Source organism: Pseudophryne corroboree, chromosome 2 (genome assembly GCF_028390025.1).
Source record: "Pseudophryne corroboree isolate aPseCor3 chromosome 2, aPseCor3.hap2, whole genome shotgun sequence".
Taxonomy (NCBI): Eukaryota; Metazoa; Chordata; class Amphibia; order Anura; family Myobatrachidae; genus Pseudophryne; species Pseudophryne corroboree.
In genome coordinates, this window is record NC_086445.1 from 386,560,299 (window position 1) to 386,579,240 (window position 18,942).

At 45.5% G+C, this 18,942-nt stretch overlaps 1 protein-coding gene across 4 annotated transcripts in view; it reads right to left on the minus strand.

Annotated features, from left to right (window-relative positions):
* The window catches only part of NIPA1 (NIPA magnesium transporter 1), a 68,982-nt gene that overhangs the window by 13,404 nt on the left and 36,636 nt on the right, over positions 1-18,942 (minus strand). For 3 of the 4 annotated variants that reach the window (XR_010219250.1, XM_063953285.1, XM_063953287.1), the window contains exons 2-4: positions 15,040-15,087; positions 13,497-13,587; positions 2,600-2,760 (exon numbers count right to left, since the gene is read on the minus strand). Coding sequence is in view for 3 of the 4 variants with exons in the window: in XM_063953285.1 (XP_063809355.1) it covers positions 2,600-2,760; positions 13,497-13,587; positions 15,040-15,087 (300 nt within the window). In the remaining variant the exon portion in view is untranslated. The remainder of the gene's footprint in view (positions 1-2,599; positions 2,761-13,496; positions 13,588-15,039; positions 15,088-18,942) is intronic. The other variant, XM_063953286.1, reaches the window with a different exon arrangement.

Here is an 18,942-nt window from a genome sequence, read left to right on the forward strand (position 1 = left end):
GTGAACACCCTGTCCGGGAGCAGAAGCACTTCAACTTGTGTATCAACCTAGATGGCACCATGTCAACATGTGGATAAAGGGATCACCATTCACCAGGGTGAAGGGTTTGTCTGTTGAGGAAATCGGTTTCATAGTTACATAGTTAGTGAGGTTGAAAAAAGGCAAAATGCCCATCGAGATCAACCTGTATACGTATTAAGCAGTGCATATTATAATGCACCAACCAAAATAGTGGTTTTGTACCTATTGACAACTATATTTCGTATCACTCCCATATACATAATGTCAATATGTTAAATGCTATAGCGTAGGATGCCTTTTACAGCTAGAAAACTGTCCAATCCGTTTTTAAATGCATTTACATTTTTCCAGTTAAAAATTTGTCCAGTCCGTTCTTAAATGCATTTACAGAGTCTGCCATTATTACCTTCTCCGGCAGGGAGTTCCAAATCCATATTGCCCTTACGGTGAAGAACCCTTTTTTACGTTGTGTATGGAATTTTCTCTCCTTTAGTCTCAGTGAGTGCCCACGTGTCCTATACAGAGTTCTTTTAATAAACAAATCCCCTGCTAACTCTTTGTATTGACCCTTTACATATTTGAAGATATTAATAATGTCTCCTCTTAGTCTCCTCTTTTCAAGGGGCTTCACAGTTTCCACAACCACGATTGATATTCACGGTGATAACTGGAACATTTTGCTCCAATCAAAGCATTAGGCTTCTGGTTTCTGTCATGGCCAGGGCACTTTTGGTGCCCCCTTGGTGATTTATGTAACAGTTGTGTCATTGTTGGATAGGACACTGATGGTCCTTCCTTGCAAGTACTGGTGTTGAAAATTACTCAGCGCTCCAGCACATATACTGAATTACTGAAGAGCAACGGCCCCCAGCCTGAAACACAAATCTGTTGATGCAGTTTTCCCTCCCATAATTAAAAATTTAATTATGCATCGCAGATGTTCACAGACACTCATCCTATTCTATACTGTTGAGGACTGTCCTCAAGGACACCATCTTGAACATGTCTTACCCTCAACAGAATGTTTTTTAGGTTCACAATAGATTAAAATGAACAGTCCTGTTTCTGGGCCAGAAAGAGATGTAAGTAAATATCCAAAACTTTCTGCTGTTTCAGTTAACCACTTGCCTGGCATGTCACATCAGATGCGACCACACAAGGCTGTGTTTCCCTGACATGGTTGAATCTGTTACGACATGTCAAAAAAGCTCCCTGTGCGCCTGCAGAAAGATAATCTTCCTGCAGTTGCCGCTCTCAGAGGAACCTCCAGTTCCTCTGCTTCCTTGCCCCGCCAGTACCTGCCATGCTACCGATCACTGCTAACGGTCAGCCCAGCATCACCCCCCACCCAGCAGTTGTAGACATTAGCAGCTGCTGGGAAAATATAAAAAAAAAGCAGGCCTCACCCTCCATGTGCAGCCCCCCGAGGCTGCAGAGAGGATCAAGCACCGGGGAACTGAAGCTGTGATGTTTCGACCATCGATGTTTGTATTGTATGTTTGTTTGTTTTTTAAATGGCTTTTTTTTTTTTTTTTTATAAAATTGTATTACACATACTTTACATAAATGTTCTTAACATAATACAATCATAAAGACAATTTCTGAGAGGTTTTTGGAAAAAAATATTAAGTGTTAAGGAGTAACTAAATATTAAGTGGTTAAGGAGTAACTAATCCTGTGGAAACAATGCCTCTCACTCAGGCATCTGTAGTGGAACTGAACCACTGATCCAAGAAGAATATGGGTATTCTTCCTGTCACGCTGTCTGCTTCTCCGAGGCTTGGGAGCTTGCTGCCTGGCTGTCCATACCTGCTCACTGCTCTGCAGCTCTCCATGGGGATGGGCCCTTGGAAGTCTTTCTGCTCACCTTTATGTATGGATGAAAGGAGCAAAACCATTGAGCATCGTGTCTAGGGTCTGTAGCCCGAGGCATTATACAGTTTTGGACTGGGTAGGACCACCCAGATTATGGAAAGAACTCCAGAGTACTCGTGGACTCAGCATTTGCCTGCTAAGTATAAATCCAGAGTGCACGCTGCGCAGAGACTGCCAAGTCTGAAACTCTAGCCCCAGTGAGTCTCACATCGATGGTGGAGTCCCCCAAATACTCAGAGGCATCACAGATTTGCTTCACCAGTGTTAGCACATCCAACTACTTCTCTCAACTGAAAAAAAAGGTAACAGAACTAATGCTGCAAGAATATGGGGATGGGCCCAATGCTCAGACCAAGCAATCGTATGACTCTGGCTGCAGAGGCATGCAACTAAATGTCACCATTTTAGCTGTTCTGTGCTCCCCATTCCCCATGAGGCTAAATTTGTGGGACTTGGTACACATTATCAAACGTTGGAAATCAAGTGCCATATTTTCTGCTAGTCCAGAATATCACCCAATATAGCCACAAATGGCTATATTGTGTCCATAAACAACCAAATTAGCTATACTTATCACTATATAATTGGACTGTTTAAAACAGCTGCATACTCCCACCTATCTATACTTGCAGAGATGTTTAAGCTTATGCACAGCTCCTCTCCTATCATTCCCTGATGATGAAAATCCTAGATACTGTAGTACCTGGGTTGGAAAGTTTCTCTTCAAACTCTGCTCGAGATGTTATATTTTCAGACTTCGGGGAATGGATAATCAGAATAATAGAGCCCACGCAGCTTAGTAGACATCCAAGTTTTCCTAGGAAGTTGAGCCTTTCTTTCAGTAGATACGAAGCTAAGACAGACCTTTCACATGTAAAACAAGAGAATACAGAACATCAATCTTTCACAAATAAGTGAGATGAGTTATTTTCAAATGCATGTTAATAAGAGTTTATGACCAAATGACATAATGGATTTTATGTGTACATGATTTTCAATAAAATGTTTATGACCAATGTAAATAAATATAGGTTATACACTGAACTGTATCCGGAGACTATACTTATGTCACCCAATAATGGGGCAGATGTATTAAGCCTGGAGGCAGCATAAGAAAGTCATAAACCAGTGATATGTGCAAGGTCACTGGTGCGTTTATCACCTTGCACATACACTGGTTTATCACTTCCTTATGCCTTCTCCAGGTTAATACATCTGCCCCAATATTCCTAATACTCAGTGAATATATAGTGGTTGGCCTTAGTAGTGAGAGCAGAAAGGGTTTTGTGATGGGATATATGAGCAGCAGGGTGGCATGGTGTTTGAGATTATTAGCACTGAAGCTGTGGGTTTTATTTTCGGGCACTATTGATGTGGAGTTTGTATATTCTCCATGTGTTTGCCTGAGTTTACTCTTAGCGCTATGGTTTCCTTGCACAGTCCTCCAAACATCAGCTTCTAAGTGAAACCATGTGTCTGTCTGTGTATAATGAACAGTTAAGACACTTCCTCAGTGACTGATCTGAGTGATTACATCTGCTGTGAAGTGTTACATGAAATCTGTGTGCTATATTATAAAGGTTGATCATAATAAATTGGCTTTACTAGGGAGACAGATGGCAAGTCAAGAAATTTATCATACCTATATCGTTAATCAAATCTTAATGAAATAATAAGATTTTACTTACCGGTAAATCTATTTCTCGTAGTCCGTAGTGGATGCTGGGGACTCCATAAGGACCATGGGGAATAGACGGGCTCCGCAGGAGACAGGGCACTTTAAGAAAGAATTTGGATACTGGTGTGCTCTGGCTCCTCCCTCTATGTCCCTCCTCCAGACCTCAGTTAAAGAAACTGTGCCCGGAAGAGCTGACAGTACAAGGAAAGGATTTTGGAATCCAGGGTAAGACTCATACCAGCCACACCAATCACACCTTATAACTTGTGATAAACTTACCCAGTTAACAGTATGAACAACAATAGAGCATCAGATCAACCCTGATGCAACTATAACATAACCCTTATGTAACCAATAACTATATACAAGCATTGCAGAAAAAGTCCGCACTTGGGACGGGCGCCCAGCATCCACTACGGACTACGAGAAATAGATTTACCGGTAAGTAAAATCTTATTTTCTCTAACGTCCTAGTGGATGCTGGGAACTCCGTAAGGACCATGGGGATTATACCAAAGCTCCCAAACGGGCGGGAGAGTGCGGATGACTCTGCAGCACCGAATGAGCAAACACAAGGTCCTCCTCAGCCAGGGTATCAAACTTGTAGAACTTTGCAAAAGTGTTTGAACCCGACCAGGTAGCTGCTTGGCAAAGCTGTAATGCCGAGACCCCTCGGGCAGCCGCCCAAGAAGAGCCCACCTTCCTTGTGGAATGGGCTTTTACTGATTTTGGCAGCGGCAATCCAGCCGCAGAATGAGCCTGCTGAATCGTGTTACAGATCCAGCGAGCAATAGTTTGCTTTGAAGCAGGGGCACCCAGCTTGTTGGGTGCATACAGGATAAACAGTGACTCAGTTTTCCTGACTCTAGCCGTCCTGGCTACATAAACCTTCAAAGCCCTGACCACATCTAGTAACTCGGAATCCTCCAAGTCACGAGTAGCCACAGGCACCACAATAGGTTGGTTCATATGAAAAGATAAAACCAATTTTTGGCAGAAATTGCGGACGGGTCCGCAATTCCGCCCTGTCCATATGGAAAACCAGAAAGGGGCTTTTATGTGACAAAGCCGCTAATTCTGACACACGCCTAGGTTGGACGATATGGATACCCTATTGTGAATGCACTGACTGGATTCCCTACTCAGCCTTCTAAAGACAAAAGCTTTTTGCGGTGGTGCCATCTGAACCACACTGGGAATTGATCGCTTTTTTGCTGAGAAAGCCATCTGCCCACCGCAAATTCATATAGAGGGTGAGAAATCTTTTTTGGGACTAGTGCAATATATATGTTCATTCTGTGACCCCGTCTATGCTTTCATGTTTATATTGTGTCAATAAAATTGTTTTTACACTACTCTCTCATCTTTGTTACAAAGGCGCCTATGCACACATAAACTTTTTTGTTTGCATTGTACCATAGGGATATGGTGTTCCCTTTTTCTGTGTGACGGCTGCCCACTGTAACATTTATTGCGCACTTTGGATCTACCTTTTTATCTTTGATACATGCCTAGCTGAAGCCAAGGCTAATAGCATGACCACCTACCACGTGAGAAATTTTAACTCCACGGTTTTAAGTGGCTCAAACCAGTGTGACTTCAGGAAAACCAACACCACGTTAAGATCCCAAGATGCCACTGGAGGCACAAAAGGGGGCTGAATATGCAGCACTCCCTTTACAAACGTCTGAACTTCAGGAAGAGAAGCCAGTTCTTTTTGGAAGAAAATGGATAGGGCCGAAATCTGGACCTTAATGGAACCCAATTTTAGGCCCAAAGTCACTCCCGACTGTAGGAAGTGAAGGAAACGGACCAGCTGGAATTCCTCTGTAGGGGCATTCCTGGCCTCACACCAAGCAACATATTTTCGCCATATACGGTGATAATGTTTAGCCGTCACGTCCTTCCTAGCCTTTATCAGCGTAGGAATAACCTCATCCGGAATGCCTTTTTCTGCTAGGATCCGGCGTTAAACCGCCATGCCGTCAAACGCAGCCGCGGTAAGTCTTGGAACAGACAGGGCCCCTGTTGCAACAAGTCCTGTCTTAGAGGCAGAGGCCATGGGTCCTCTGTGAGCATTTCTTGCAGCTCTGGATACCAAGTCCTTCTTGGCCAATCCGGAACAATGAGTATTGTTCTCACTCCTCTTCTTCTTATGATTCTCAGCACCTTGGGTATGAGAGGAAGGGGAGGAAATACATAGACCGACTGGAACACCCACGGTGTCACTAGTGCGTCTACAGCTATTGCCTGAGGGTCTCTTGACCTGGCGCAATACCTCTGTAGCTTTTTGTTGAGGCGGGATGCCATCATGTCTACTTGTGGCAGTTCCCACTGACTTGCAATCTGCGTGAAGACTTCTTGATGAAGTCCCCACTCTCCCGGGTGGAGGTCGTGCCTGCCGAGGAAGTCTGCTTCCCAGTTGTCCACTCCCGGAATGAACACTGCTGACAGTGCGCTTACGTGTTTCTCTGCCCAGCGAAGAATTCTGGTGGCTTCCGCCATCGCCACCCTCCTCCTTGTGCCGCCTTGGCGGTTTACATGAGCCACTGCGGTGATGTTGTCTGACTGAATCAGCACCGGTCGGTCGCGAAGCAGGGTCTCCGCTTGACGTAGGGCGTTGTATATTGCCCTTAGTTCCAGGATGTTGATGTGAAGGCAAGTCTCCTGACTTGACCACAGACCTTGGAAATTTCTTCCCTGTGTGACTGCTCCCCACCCTCGGAGGCTTGCGTCCGTGGTCACCAGGACCCAGTCCTGAATGCCGAATCTGCGGCCCTCGAGAAGGTGAGCACTCTGCAACCACCACAGGAGAGACACCCTGGCCCTGGGGGATAGGGTGATCAGCCGATGCATTTGAAGATGTGATCCGGACCACTTGTCCAACAGATCCCATTGAAAGGTCCTCGCATGGAACCTGCCGAAGGGAATGGCCTCGTATGATGCCACCATCTTTCCCAGGACTCGTGTGCAGTGATGCATCGACACCTGTTTTGGTTTTGATAGGTCTCTGACCAGTGTCATGAGCTCCTGAGCCTTCTCCATTGGGAGATAAACCCTCTTCTGGCCTGTGTCCAGAATCATGCCCAGGAAGGGCAGACGAGTCGTAGGAATCAACTGCGACTTTGGAATATTCAGAATCCAGCCGTGCTGTTGTAACACTTCCCAAGAGCGTGCCACGCTGATCAGCAACTGCTCTCTGGACCTCGCCTTTATGAGGAGATCGTCCAAGTATGGGATAATTGTGACTCCTTGCCGTCGCAGGAGCACCATCATTTCCGCCATTACCTTGGTAAATATTCTCGGTGCCGTGGAGAGACCAAACGGCAACGTCTGGAATTGGTAATGACAATCCTGTACCAAAAATCTGAGGTACTCCTGATGATGTGGATAAATGGGGACATGAAGGTAAGCATCCTTTATGTCCAGAGACACCATAAAATCCCCCTCCTCCAGGCTTGCGATGAACGCTCTGAGCGATTCCATCTTGAACTTGAACCTTTTCAGGTATATGTTCAGGGATTTTAAATTCAATATGGGTCTGACCGAACCGTCCGGTTTCGGTACCACAAACATGGTCGAATAGTAACCTGTTGAAGGAGGGGAACCTTTTCCACCACCTGCTGAAGATACAATTTGTGAATTTCAGCTAACACTATTTCCCTCTCTAAGGGGGAAGCTGGCAGGGCCGATTTGAGGTAACGGTGAGGGGGCATCTCTTCGAATTCCAGCTTGTATCCCTGAGACACAATCTCTATAGCCCAGGGATCCACCTGGGAGTGAACCCACTTGTGGCTGAAATTTCGGAGACGCGCCCCCACCGGGCCTAGCTCCGCCTGTGGAGCCCCAGCGTCATGCGGTGGATTTAGTGGAAGCCGGGGAGGACTTCTGTTCCTGGGAACTAGCTGTATTGTGCAGCTTCTTTCCTCTACCCCTGCCTCTGGCAAGAAAGGACGCACCTCGGACGTTCTTGCCTTTTTGTGATCGAAAGGACTGCATTTGGTAATACGGTGCTTTCTTAGGTTGTGAGGGAACATATGGCAAAAAATTTGACTTTCCAGCCGTAGCTGTGGAGACCAGGTCCGAGAGATCGTCCCCAAACAATTCATCACCCTTGTAAGGTAAAACCTCCATGTGCCTTTTTGAGTCGGCATCGCCTGTCCATTGCCGAGTCCACAGGACCCTTCTGGCAGAAATCGACATTGCATTTATTCTAGAGCCCAGTAGGCTAATGTCTCTTTGAGCATCTCTCATATATAGGACCGCGTCTTTTATATGCCCCAGGGTTAGTAATATAGTATCCTTGTCCAAGGTATCAAGTTCCTCAGATAAGGTATCTGTCCATGCTGCTACAGCACTACACATCCAGGCCTACGCAATCGCCGGCCTTAGTAAGGTACCTGAATGTGTATAAATGGACTTCAGGATACCCTCCTGCTTTCTATCCGCAGCATCTTTTAGGGTGGCCGTATCCTGTGACGGCAGGGCTACCCTCTTGGATAAGCGTGTTAAAGCTTTGTCTACCCTAGGGGAGGATTCCCAGCGCAACCTGTCCGTTGGCGGGAAAGGATACGCCATAAGCATCCGTTTGGAAATCTGCAGTTTTCTATCTGGAGATTCCCAAGCCTTTTCACATAACTTATTTAACTCATGTGAAGGGGGAAAGGTCACCTCTTGCCTTTTTTCCCCATACATATAAACCCTCTTGTCAGGGACTGGGGTTTCCTCTGTGATGTACAACACATCTTTCATTGCTATAATCATGTAACGGATGGCTTTAGCCATTTTAGGCTGTAACTTTGCATCATCACCATCGACCCTGGAGTCAGAATCCGTGTCGATATCTGTGTCAACAATTTGGGATAGTGGGCGCTTCTGAGACCCTGACGGCCTCTGCGACATAGGATCAGGCATGGTCCGAGACCCCGGCTGTCCCAAGGCTTCAGCTTTATCCAACCTTTTATGCAAGGAAGTAACATTATCATTTAAAACCTTCCACATATCCATCCAATCGGGTGTCGGCGGCGACCCCACATTCATTTGTTCCCGCTCTGTTTCCACATAGCCTTCCTCGTCAAACATGCCGACACAAGCGTACCGACACACCACACACACAGGGGATGCTCTATTTGAAGACAGTTCCCCCACAAGGCCTTTTGGAGAGACAGAGGGAGAGTATGCCTGCACACACCCCAGCGCTATATGTCCCAGGAATCACACAGTAACTTAGTGTTAACCCAGTAGCTGCTATATATACTGTTTTTGCGCCAAATTTATGTGCCCCCCCCTCTCTTTTTACCCTCTTCTTCCGTGATTCTGCAGGGGAGAGCCTGGGGAGCTTCCTCTCAGCGGAGATGTGGAGAGAAAATGGCGCTGGTGAGTGCTGAGGAAGAAGCCCCGCCCCCTCAGCGGCGGGCTTCTGTCCCGCGTTTCTGTGTAAAAATGTGGCGGGGGCCCATGCTTATATACAGTGCCCAACTGTATATATGCCCACTTTTGCCAAGTGGTCTCTAATTGCTGCCCAGGGCGCCCCCCCCTGCACCCTACAGTGACCGGAGTATGTGGGTTTAGTGTGGGAGCAATGGCGCACAGCTGCAGTGCTGTGCGCTACCTCATATGAAGACTGGAGTCTTCTGCCGCCGATTTCGAAGTCTTCTTGCTTCTGTCACCAGCTTCTGTCTTCCGGCTCTGCGAGGGGGATGGCGGCGCGCCTCCGGGATCGGACGACCAAGGGTGCGATCCTGTGTACGATACCTCTGGAGCTAATGGTGTCCAGTAGCCTAAGAAGCAGGACCTATCTTCAGTGAGTAGGGCTGCTTCACTCCCCTCAGTCCCACGTAGCAGAGAGTCTGTTGCCAGCAGATCTCTCTGAAAATAAAAAACCTAACAAAATACTTTCTTTTTAGCAAACTCAGGAGAGCTCACTAAGTAGCACCCAGCTCGTCCGGGCACAGATTCAAACTGAGGTCTGGAGGAGGGACATAGAGGGAGGAGCCAGAGCACACCAGTATCCAAATTCTTTCTTAAAGTGCCCTGTCTCCTGCGGAGCCCGTCTATTCCCCATGGTCCTTACGGAGTCCCCAGCATCCACTAGGACATTAGAGAAAGTACATTATAATAGACATATAATAACAAAGTATATTATTTTTATTGACAGAACAACAGCCAGACAAAATGAATAAAACAGGATTTTAATCTAACTGCATTTCTATTTTCAAGTTGCCTTTGTGCAACTTTGAGCTGAGCTGCAGTCTGTCAAAGAGCATTATAGCACACGTTATACTTGGTTTGTGTGTGAATTCAAAGTAACTATTACAGCAGACTTGCAAATACAGTAGGACAGACATGGCAATTACTGCTGCTAACTTAAGGCCCATACACACTGGGCGATTTTGAGCTCATAGTAGCTAACTTTTGGCATTTTGCGCTACTTTGAGCTCAAAATCTCCTAGTGTGTATAGGCGGGGGGTGAGCGCAGATGCACGCTCCCGCATCATCGCTGGCCGCCGCCGTCCATCGACTTGTTTTACATGCAGAGTGAACCACTTTCCATAGTCTCCTACTGTGGAAAGTGGGTCACCCCCGTGATCATCGCTGGGCCGGGGTGAAAATCGCTCAATGTGTATGCACTGAGCGATTTTCCGCCCAGCGATATTCACGTCATCGCTGTGCATACTCGCTGGGAAAAAACGCCCAGTGTGTATGCACCTTTAGAGGCTACAATAGGAGGGGATATTTATCTCATGCCTATCCACCACTGGTTTGTGTATGGCTGCCACATATATTTTTTAATTGTGTACAGTATGGTTTTTGTATACTGTGTTTCATTCAATATATTCAAATTCTATTTTATTAAAAAATATCCGGACTGCATAGTCGTCGTTTTCTATTGGTCTAATAATAACAACAACAACAACTACATAGCAATTCATATAACTGTTATACAAGCTCTGTCTCTCTTTGTTATTTGTTCAGAATCTCTTGTCTGCTTTATGTAGCTGATGGTAGGCTGCTCCTTTTGTCGAGGGGAGTTGGCCAAGATGAGGCATGGCTCCTTTACTAAATCCAAGGATCTTGGGGGATGGACAGATGCAGTTGGGATCCCTATGACGGGGTTTGGTTCAGAACCCCTTGGACACCCCCCTGAATGACTAATTAGACACTTAGAAGTTTTAATTAATTAATTCATTCATTATTTTGTCATTTTTGGGTTAAAAAAAATAAATGAAAAAGTGATGTAATTTGGGGTACAAGGTATGGGACAGGTAAATTGGGGTGCGCTATGAGTGGGACATGTGTTTTTAGACTTGCAGGTGGGCGTAATCGGTCTTTTTCCACTTTTTATTTTAAAGTCCCCTAAAATGACCCAAATATATACTTATACCAATTTTTATGTGCCCCAAATTTAATTAGACCACTTATTTTGCTGAAAAAAGCTCTTATTTTTTTCCCATTTTAAAAAAAAAATGCATATACCGTAACAGCCATTTGACCTAATTGATTACACCAAATAGTTATTTTATGGCCACTAATAGACTTCTATTATGTTTTCCTATTTTAGTTTGGCTTTTTGAGGGGGACAGGCAAATTTCCCCATTTTCTCCTATACTTATTACTGCTTTTGCCGGCTAGAATTATCATGCAAATCCCGTTTGAGCCATTTTGGAATAGGATAGGTGCGAAAAACGGAAGCACACAGTATGCGATAAGCAGATTTTTTGGGGAAGTAGGTGCCATAACATTAGTCGCGATCGAGTTATCGTGGCAAATTGGAAATTGTATTAAGATCTTTACTGTTACCCGAAGTCTGAGGGTTCATTTTTATTACTCTCAACACATTAAAAACACAAACATAAGACTAAAGCTTAAGCATGGTGACTGACTAATCGGGGCCCGTCCTCGCTGCTTGATTACCTAGTGTCTGAGGAGTTCCGGAACGCCCATTCCTAATTACATCTTGGGAGGGTAACTGCTGTGATGATGCCCCATCCACTCTAGTGGTTTTCTACATGCTTTCTATTTGTTTTTTATCATGAGCGGAATTTGAATACATTTTGTCCCTTTTTTACCTTGGTTGTATTGCACTGTGACTTTCCTTCTGTTTGAGATATTGAAAGATACTGAAAGTGTGGGTTTGATATACACCAGCAAGCATTGGAGTGCATCAAAGCCTTTGAAGGAACTATACTGCACATTGGATACTTTTACTTATAAGGATTTTTTTTGTGTGTTTGTGCCATTTATGGTATATTTTTTGTATTTGGTCTTCTGTATTGGACTGGTGAAGGGCCCATTTTTATCATAAGGGCTGCACCACAGGAGTGGTGCGATCATTTAAATCTAATTTCATTGCTATACCTGTTATTCTTTTCTAGGGGGAGGTTTTATCAAAACTTCTAAAGAGCACAGGTGGAGGTGTCATGCACAGCAACCAATGAGATTCCAGCTATCATTTTATAGACTGTACTAGATAAATGACGGCTAGAATCTGATTTGGTGTTATGAGCAACACCTACATTTGTTCTCGTAAAAAAGTGTTCTAAATCTCCTCAAGAACTTTCCAAGCAGCATCAGGGGTTGCTGGTATACACAACATATTGCAGGGGCTATTCCCAAGCCAGAAAATGCTGAGAAGCCCACAAAAACTTTTTTTTTCTGTAAGTACTTTATGCATCTATTATTGCACAGTGCCATGAGTTTGTATTTATATGCCTAAGGCAGTGGTTCCCAAACTTTTTGGAATCATGGCACCCTAGAGAATCAGCAGCTCATTCATGGCACCCCTAGGCCAAAAATTTCTTAGCGAGAAATGTTGTAATAAATATTAAATCAAAGATTGTGTTTATATGTCATCTTTAGGTTCCATTATGTGGTGAGGAACAAGATTTGCTTCTGTTTGTCCACATATTTTATGATTGGCAGCCACCAGTACTGGTTTTGCCTATCACATTGACCAGAAATAATTTTGATTGGTCCTGGACCACCAATCCAAGGCACCCCTGCAAGTGTTCTGAGGCACCCCAGGGTGCCTAGGCACACAGTTTGGGAACCACTGGCCTAAGGGTTAGCGTAGTAATATGGCGCTGATAATGGCTTTAGCATACTCTTGTATCTTAAGACTGAAGGAGCTCGGCTAACATGTATGTTCCGCACAGATTTGTGGAGAATATGTGATAACTGCACTAACGTGCCTACTTCTGTTCTCAAACAGATCATAGGACTTTCCGTTGCAATATAAAATATCCTAATAAACTTAAAAGTGGTAAATCAGATTACCATTATGTATTTTTGAGCAACATGACTTTTTTGAATTTTAGGCCATTTGCCAACATTAGCGATGTAGATTGTTATACCAACACATAGGCCTCACATGATCTGGACACAAAAGTGATCATCTTCTTCTCGGCAATGGTTATTGGGGCTAATTCAGACCTGATCAGTGCTGTCTTTAGCTAGCGATCGCCTCTGCCTGATAGACAGGGAGACGCGGTCGCTGGGCAGGACGGCGGTGTTTAGCCGCCATTTAAGGGGCGCAGTGCGGCCAAAACAGGCGTGGCTGGACTGTGTCGGGGGCAGGCCGCCACGGCAGCGACGAGTAGCTTCCTAAGGAGCTACTCCTGAAGTACAAAAGCATCGCCGCTGTGCAATGCTTTTGTCAGGGACTGACATGCGGGGTGGGCTAGCTCTGTGCTGGGCGTCCCCCCGCACGTCTGTGTTCCTGATCGTAGCTGTGGTACATTTAGCACAGCTATGATCAACCCTGAATCACCCCCTCTGACCACAATGTTTTCATTTCTAACAGTGACAGTCCTTGCCTGCCAGACGCATTAATAAGTCATGTTTTATTATCAATTGGTAAAAAGTGTAGATTAATTTTTAGTTTATACAATAACGTAAAATAAATATTTTGTAAACCACCTACCCAAAAGGAATGCCCAGAGCTCCCAAGGGAGTCACAAGTACAGCTGGAGCAGCATTATATGCTAGGAAATTTCCAATCTGCCCCAAAGCCACTAAGAAAAAGTCAAAATATCACATTGCATTTCAGTCACAGTTGTGCTACATAAATATTTAGTTTTAGATTAAAACCAAAGTATGGCCGACACAACCTATATAAAACCAGAGCCTTACATAAAAATAATATATTACTTATACACTTTGATTTGCAAACACCAAGTTTGCACAATATCATTTAATAAAAGCTACTTAGATTTTTGTAGAATAAAGAAAAATATTCATGAAGTCCTCAAAGTTCAATCAAACAAAGGCCCTCATTCCGAGTTGTTCGCTCGCAAGGCGATTTTAGCAGAGTTACACACGCTAAGCCGCCGCCTACTGGGAGTGAATCCTAGCTTCTTAAAATTGCGAACGATGTATTCGCAATATTGCGATTACAAACTACTTAGCAGTTTCAGAGTAGCTTCAGACTTACTCGGCATCTGCGATCAGTTCAGTGCTTGTCGTTCCTGGTTTGACGTCACAAACACACCCAGCGTTCGCCCAGACACTCCCCCGTTTCTCCAGCCACTCCCGCGTTTTTTCCGGAAACGGTAGCGTTTTTATCCACACGCCTATAAAACGCCGTGTTTCCGCCCAGTAACACCCATTTCCTGTCAATCACACTACGATCGCCGGAGCGAAGAAAAAGCCGTGAGTAAAAATACTATCTTCATAGCAAAATTGCTTGGCGCAGTCGCAGTGCGAACATTGCGCATGCGTACTAAGCAGAAAAACGCTGCGATGCAAAGATTATTTCCGAGCGAACGACTCGGAATGAGGGCCAATGTACATATTTTGTGTATAGGACTATGGAGTATGTGGTTTCCATTCACAAGTGTAAACTCTGATGTCTGATTATTCTTAACATATCTGGCATATCCGGAACCCTATGGTTAAACTAAAAATGTGTATGCCCAGTGTTAACGGCTACTATCCAGGTAGTCATCTGGAAGAGTGGAGAACTGTGGGATGGTTTCTCATGGCTAACCAATCACATTCTGTCTGCTACTCACTTGCTAAAATGTCTGGCTCACAATCTCTCATTGCCCATGTTTACGTGTATTCTGGTCCTATTGCCACCAAAGAGATTGTAAGTTTGTTTGGGCAGTAAAAAGTGCTTTACAAATAAAGGATAATAACAACACTATAGCAATCAGCTGTTTACACTGCCTGGTATACAACACATAAAGGGGGAGATTCAAATGTTTGAAAAGTCAGTTGGGTGTCTGTTTTTTCCTATCTAATAGACAGAAAAAAACAGACATTCAACCGACTTTTCAAACAATTAAATCGCCCCCATTATGCGTTTTACAAGAGATCCAGAGATGTAACCTTGGCCTCTTCACTCTTTTGCCAGATATATCAACTCTATCATTTACACTGGGACAAATAGGTGCATGATAAAATGAAATGATAAATCGGATTATGGATATTATTTATAAAGAATAATTAAACTTGTTACTTACTTGTGATGGTGCCAGCCCACCAAATCAAGTCTGTAAGGTAAGAAACACCTACAATAATGTAAAAAAAATTAGGATTTTAATTACCTACCGGTAAATCCTTTTCTCGTAGTCCATAAGGGATATTGGGGGAATCTAGAACGATGGGTGTAGACGAGGTCCAAAGGAGCCGGTGCACTTTAAATTTTTTCAACTGGGTGTGTTGGCTCCTCCCCCTCTATGCCCACTCCCACAGGAATTAATAGGTAAAACAGTGCCCGAAGGAGAAAGGACATACTTGAGAGAAGGAACATAACAACAAGTAGTGGTGAGATGTACACACCAGCACATCACTAACATAAAACAACCAGCAACGGCTGGTAACCAAACAGCAACAGCTGAACAGGTAACCATATAAAAGAGAACCTGCAGAAAGTCAACGCACTGAGGCGGGCATATCCCTTATGGCCTACGAAAAAAGGATTTACCGGTAGACAATTAAAATCCTATTTTCTCTAGCATCCATAAGGTATACTTGGGGAATCTAGTACGATGGGGATGTCCCAAAGCTTCCAGAACGGACGGGAACGTGCGGAGACTGCTGCAGCACCGCCTGTCCAAACTGGGAATCCTCTTTGGTCAGGGTATCAAACCTGTAAAACTTCACAAAAGCTGCTACCCGTCCAGGTAGCAGCTCGGCATAGTTGCAAGGCCGAGACTCCATGGGCAGCCGCCCACGAAGAGCCCACCGACCTTGTAGAGTGGGCCTTCAGAGACTTAGGAACAGGTAAGGCTGCCGACACATAGGCCTGTTGGATAGTAAGCCTAAGCTAACGAGCAATGGACTGCTTAGAAGCAGGGCAACCCTTTTTCTGCGCATCTTCCTGATCTGAGCCGTTCTCTTTACATAGATCTTCAAGGCTCGCACAGCATCCAGTGCCTCCGTAGGAGCAGAAGAGCCAGAACTTGACGGAACCACAATAGGCTGATTCAAGTGGAACGCAGAGACGACCTTCAGCTGGAACTGCTGCCTAGTCCTGAGCTCCGCTCTGTCCTCATAAAAGACCGAATAGGAGCTTTACACGATAAGGCCCTCAATTCTGAGACACGCCTAGCAGAAGCCAGGGCCAATAACATCACCGTCTTTCACGTGAGGTACTTGTCTTATACCGTCGACAGAGGTTCATACCAAGAGGACTGTAGAAATTTCAACACTACATTCAAGACCCAGGGTGCCGTGGGCGGCACAAAAGGAGGTTGAATGTGAAGGTCCCATTGCAAGAAGGTCTGAACTTCTGGCAATACTGCCAATTTCTTCTGGGAAAAAATGAAGAGAGCTGGAATCTGGACCTTAATGGTACCCAGACGCAAGCCCTTATCCACACCAGCCTGCAGGAAATGGAGGAACCATCCCAAGTCAAACTCCGCACCAAGAGACATATCTCCTCCAGATAGGATGATAGTGTTTTGATGTCACAGGTTTCCTGTCCTGCACCATGGAAGCAATAACCTTTTTGGAAAGGCCCTTGTGAACTAGGACGTTCCGCTCAACCTCCATGCCATCAAACGAAGCAGCTGTAAGCCCTGGTAGATGAACGGTCCTTGAGAAAATCTCTTCTCAGTGGCAGAGGCCAGGGGTCTCCAACGGACATGTCCAGAAGATCCGCGTACCAAGCACTCCGAGGCCAATCCGGGGCAATCAGAATTGCCTGGACCTCTTGATTCCTGATGTGCTTGAGCACCCGTGGGACCAATGGAATCGGAGGAAACAGGTAGACCAGCCGGTAAGGCCAAGGCGACGTCAGTGCATCTACTGCCCTTGCCTGAGGGTCCCTGGTTCATCAGCAATTGTAACGAAGCTTCTTGTTGAGTCGAGAATCCATCATGTCTGTGGGCAGCCCCATCGGTCGATGATCTGCTGAAACATCTGATGGTGAAGCCCCCAATCTCCCAGGTGGAGATGGTGACGACTCAGGAAGTCCACTTCCCAATTGTCTACCCCCGGAATGAAGATTGTGAACATTGCTCTTGCATTTCTTTCCGCCCAGAGGAGTATCTTTGACACCTCCCGCATGCAGGCCCTGCTTTTTGTCCCTCCTTGTAGATTGATGTATGCCATTGCTGTGGAGTTGTAAGACTGTAACTGGATCGCGTGATCCCTGAGCAGAGGATAGGCCTGAAGCAGAGCATTATAGATCGCCCGAAGTTCCAGAATGTTGATCGGAAGGAGGGCTTTGTGGGCTGACCACCTGCCCTGGAACTAAGTCCCCTGGGTGACAGCTCCCCATCCTCTCAGGCTCGCATAAGTCGTGAGGAGAATCCAATTCTAAATCCCGACACTTCGGCCTTCCAGTAGGTTGGAGGACTGTAGCCACCACAGGAGAGAAATCCTGGCCAGAGGTGACAGCCGAATTATCTGGTGCATCTGAAGATGTGATCCGGACCACTTGATCAGGAGATCCAATTGAAAAGTCCTGGCATGGAACCTTCCATACTGGATCGCCTCGTACGAGGCAACCATTTTCCCCAACAATCTTATGCAAAGATGTATGGATACCCAAGTAGGCCGGAGAACCATGAGGACCATCTCCTGAAGTATTCTCACCTTGTCCTCTGGGAGGAACACTTTTTCGGCCACAGTATCCAGTAACATTCCCAGGAACAGGAGCCTCTGAGTTGGCTCCAGGTGACAGAAGCTGGATAGTGTGGTGTATATATATATATATATATATATATATATATATATATATATATATATATATATATATATATATAGAGAGAGAGAGAGAGAGAGAGAGAGAGAGAGAGAGAGAGAGAGAGAGAGAGAAATAAAAGCTACCTGGATCTTGCTTTTATCAGGATATTGTCCAGGTAAGGGACAACATTGACCCCCTCGATCGTGAGTTGGAACATCATCTCCGCCATCACCTTCGTGAACACACTCGGAGCTGTGGGCAGGCCAAAGGTTAGCACCTGGAACTGGTAGTGATCGTTCAGCAGGGCAAATCTCAGGTTAGCCTGATGAGGTGGCCAAATCGGGATATGGAGATAGGCATCTCTGATATCCAGGGAGACCAGGAACTGCCATTCTTCAAGGCCAACAATCACTGCTCGCAAAGATTCCATCTTGAACTTGAAAACCTTTAGATAAGGGTCCAAGGATTTCAGATTCAAAATGGTTCTTACCGAACCATCCGGTTTCTATACCACGAACAGGTTGGAGTAGTAACCCCTTCCCTGTTGTTGCAGCGGCACCGGAAGAATGACTTGGGATTGGACCAACTTTAGACTGGCATGTTGCAGCATAACACGCGTATCCTCCAAAGCTGGTAAGCATGATTTGAAAAATCGCTGGGGAGGAGCACTGTCGAACTCCAGCTTCTAGCCCTGAGAAATTAGGTCCTTGACCCAGGTATCCTGGCAGGAATTTTCCCAGATGCGGCTGAAGTGACGCAGCCAAGCTCTCACCTCGAGATCCCCTCGGGGTGGGTGGGCACCGTCATGCTGAGGCCTTAGTGGAAGCTGTACCGGTGCTCTCCTAAGAACTGGCGATCGCTGGTTTTTCTTGTCTTACCTCTGGTGCCTCTACCTACGTTGGAGGCACCTCTGGCCCTAGATCTAAACCTGTTAGACCAAAAGGACTGAGTAGACGGCCCCAGGTATGAACGCCTAGCTGGCGAGGCCCCAGAGGGGAGAAACGTGGATTTTCCCGAAGTAACTTTAGAAATCCACGTATCCAATTCTACCCCAAAGAGCCATTCCCACGAAAAGGGAAGAGACTCGACACTGCGCTTAGATTCTGCGTCCGCTATCCATTGACGCAACAACAAAGCCCTGCGCGACACTGCCATAGCAGTGGTCCTAGCATTAATATTGCCCATCTCCTTGAGAGAGTCACACAGGACACGAGCAGTGTCCTGAATGTGT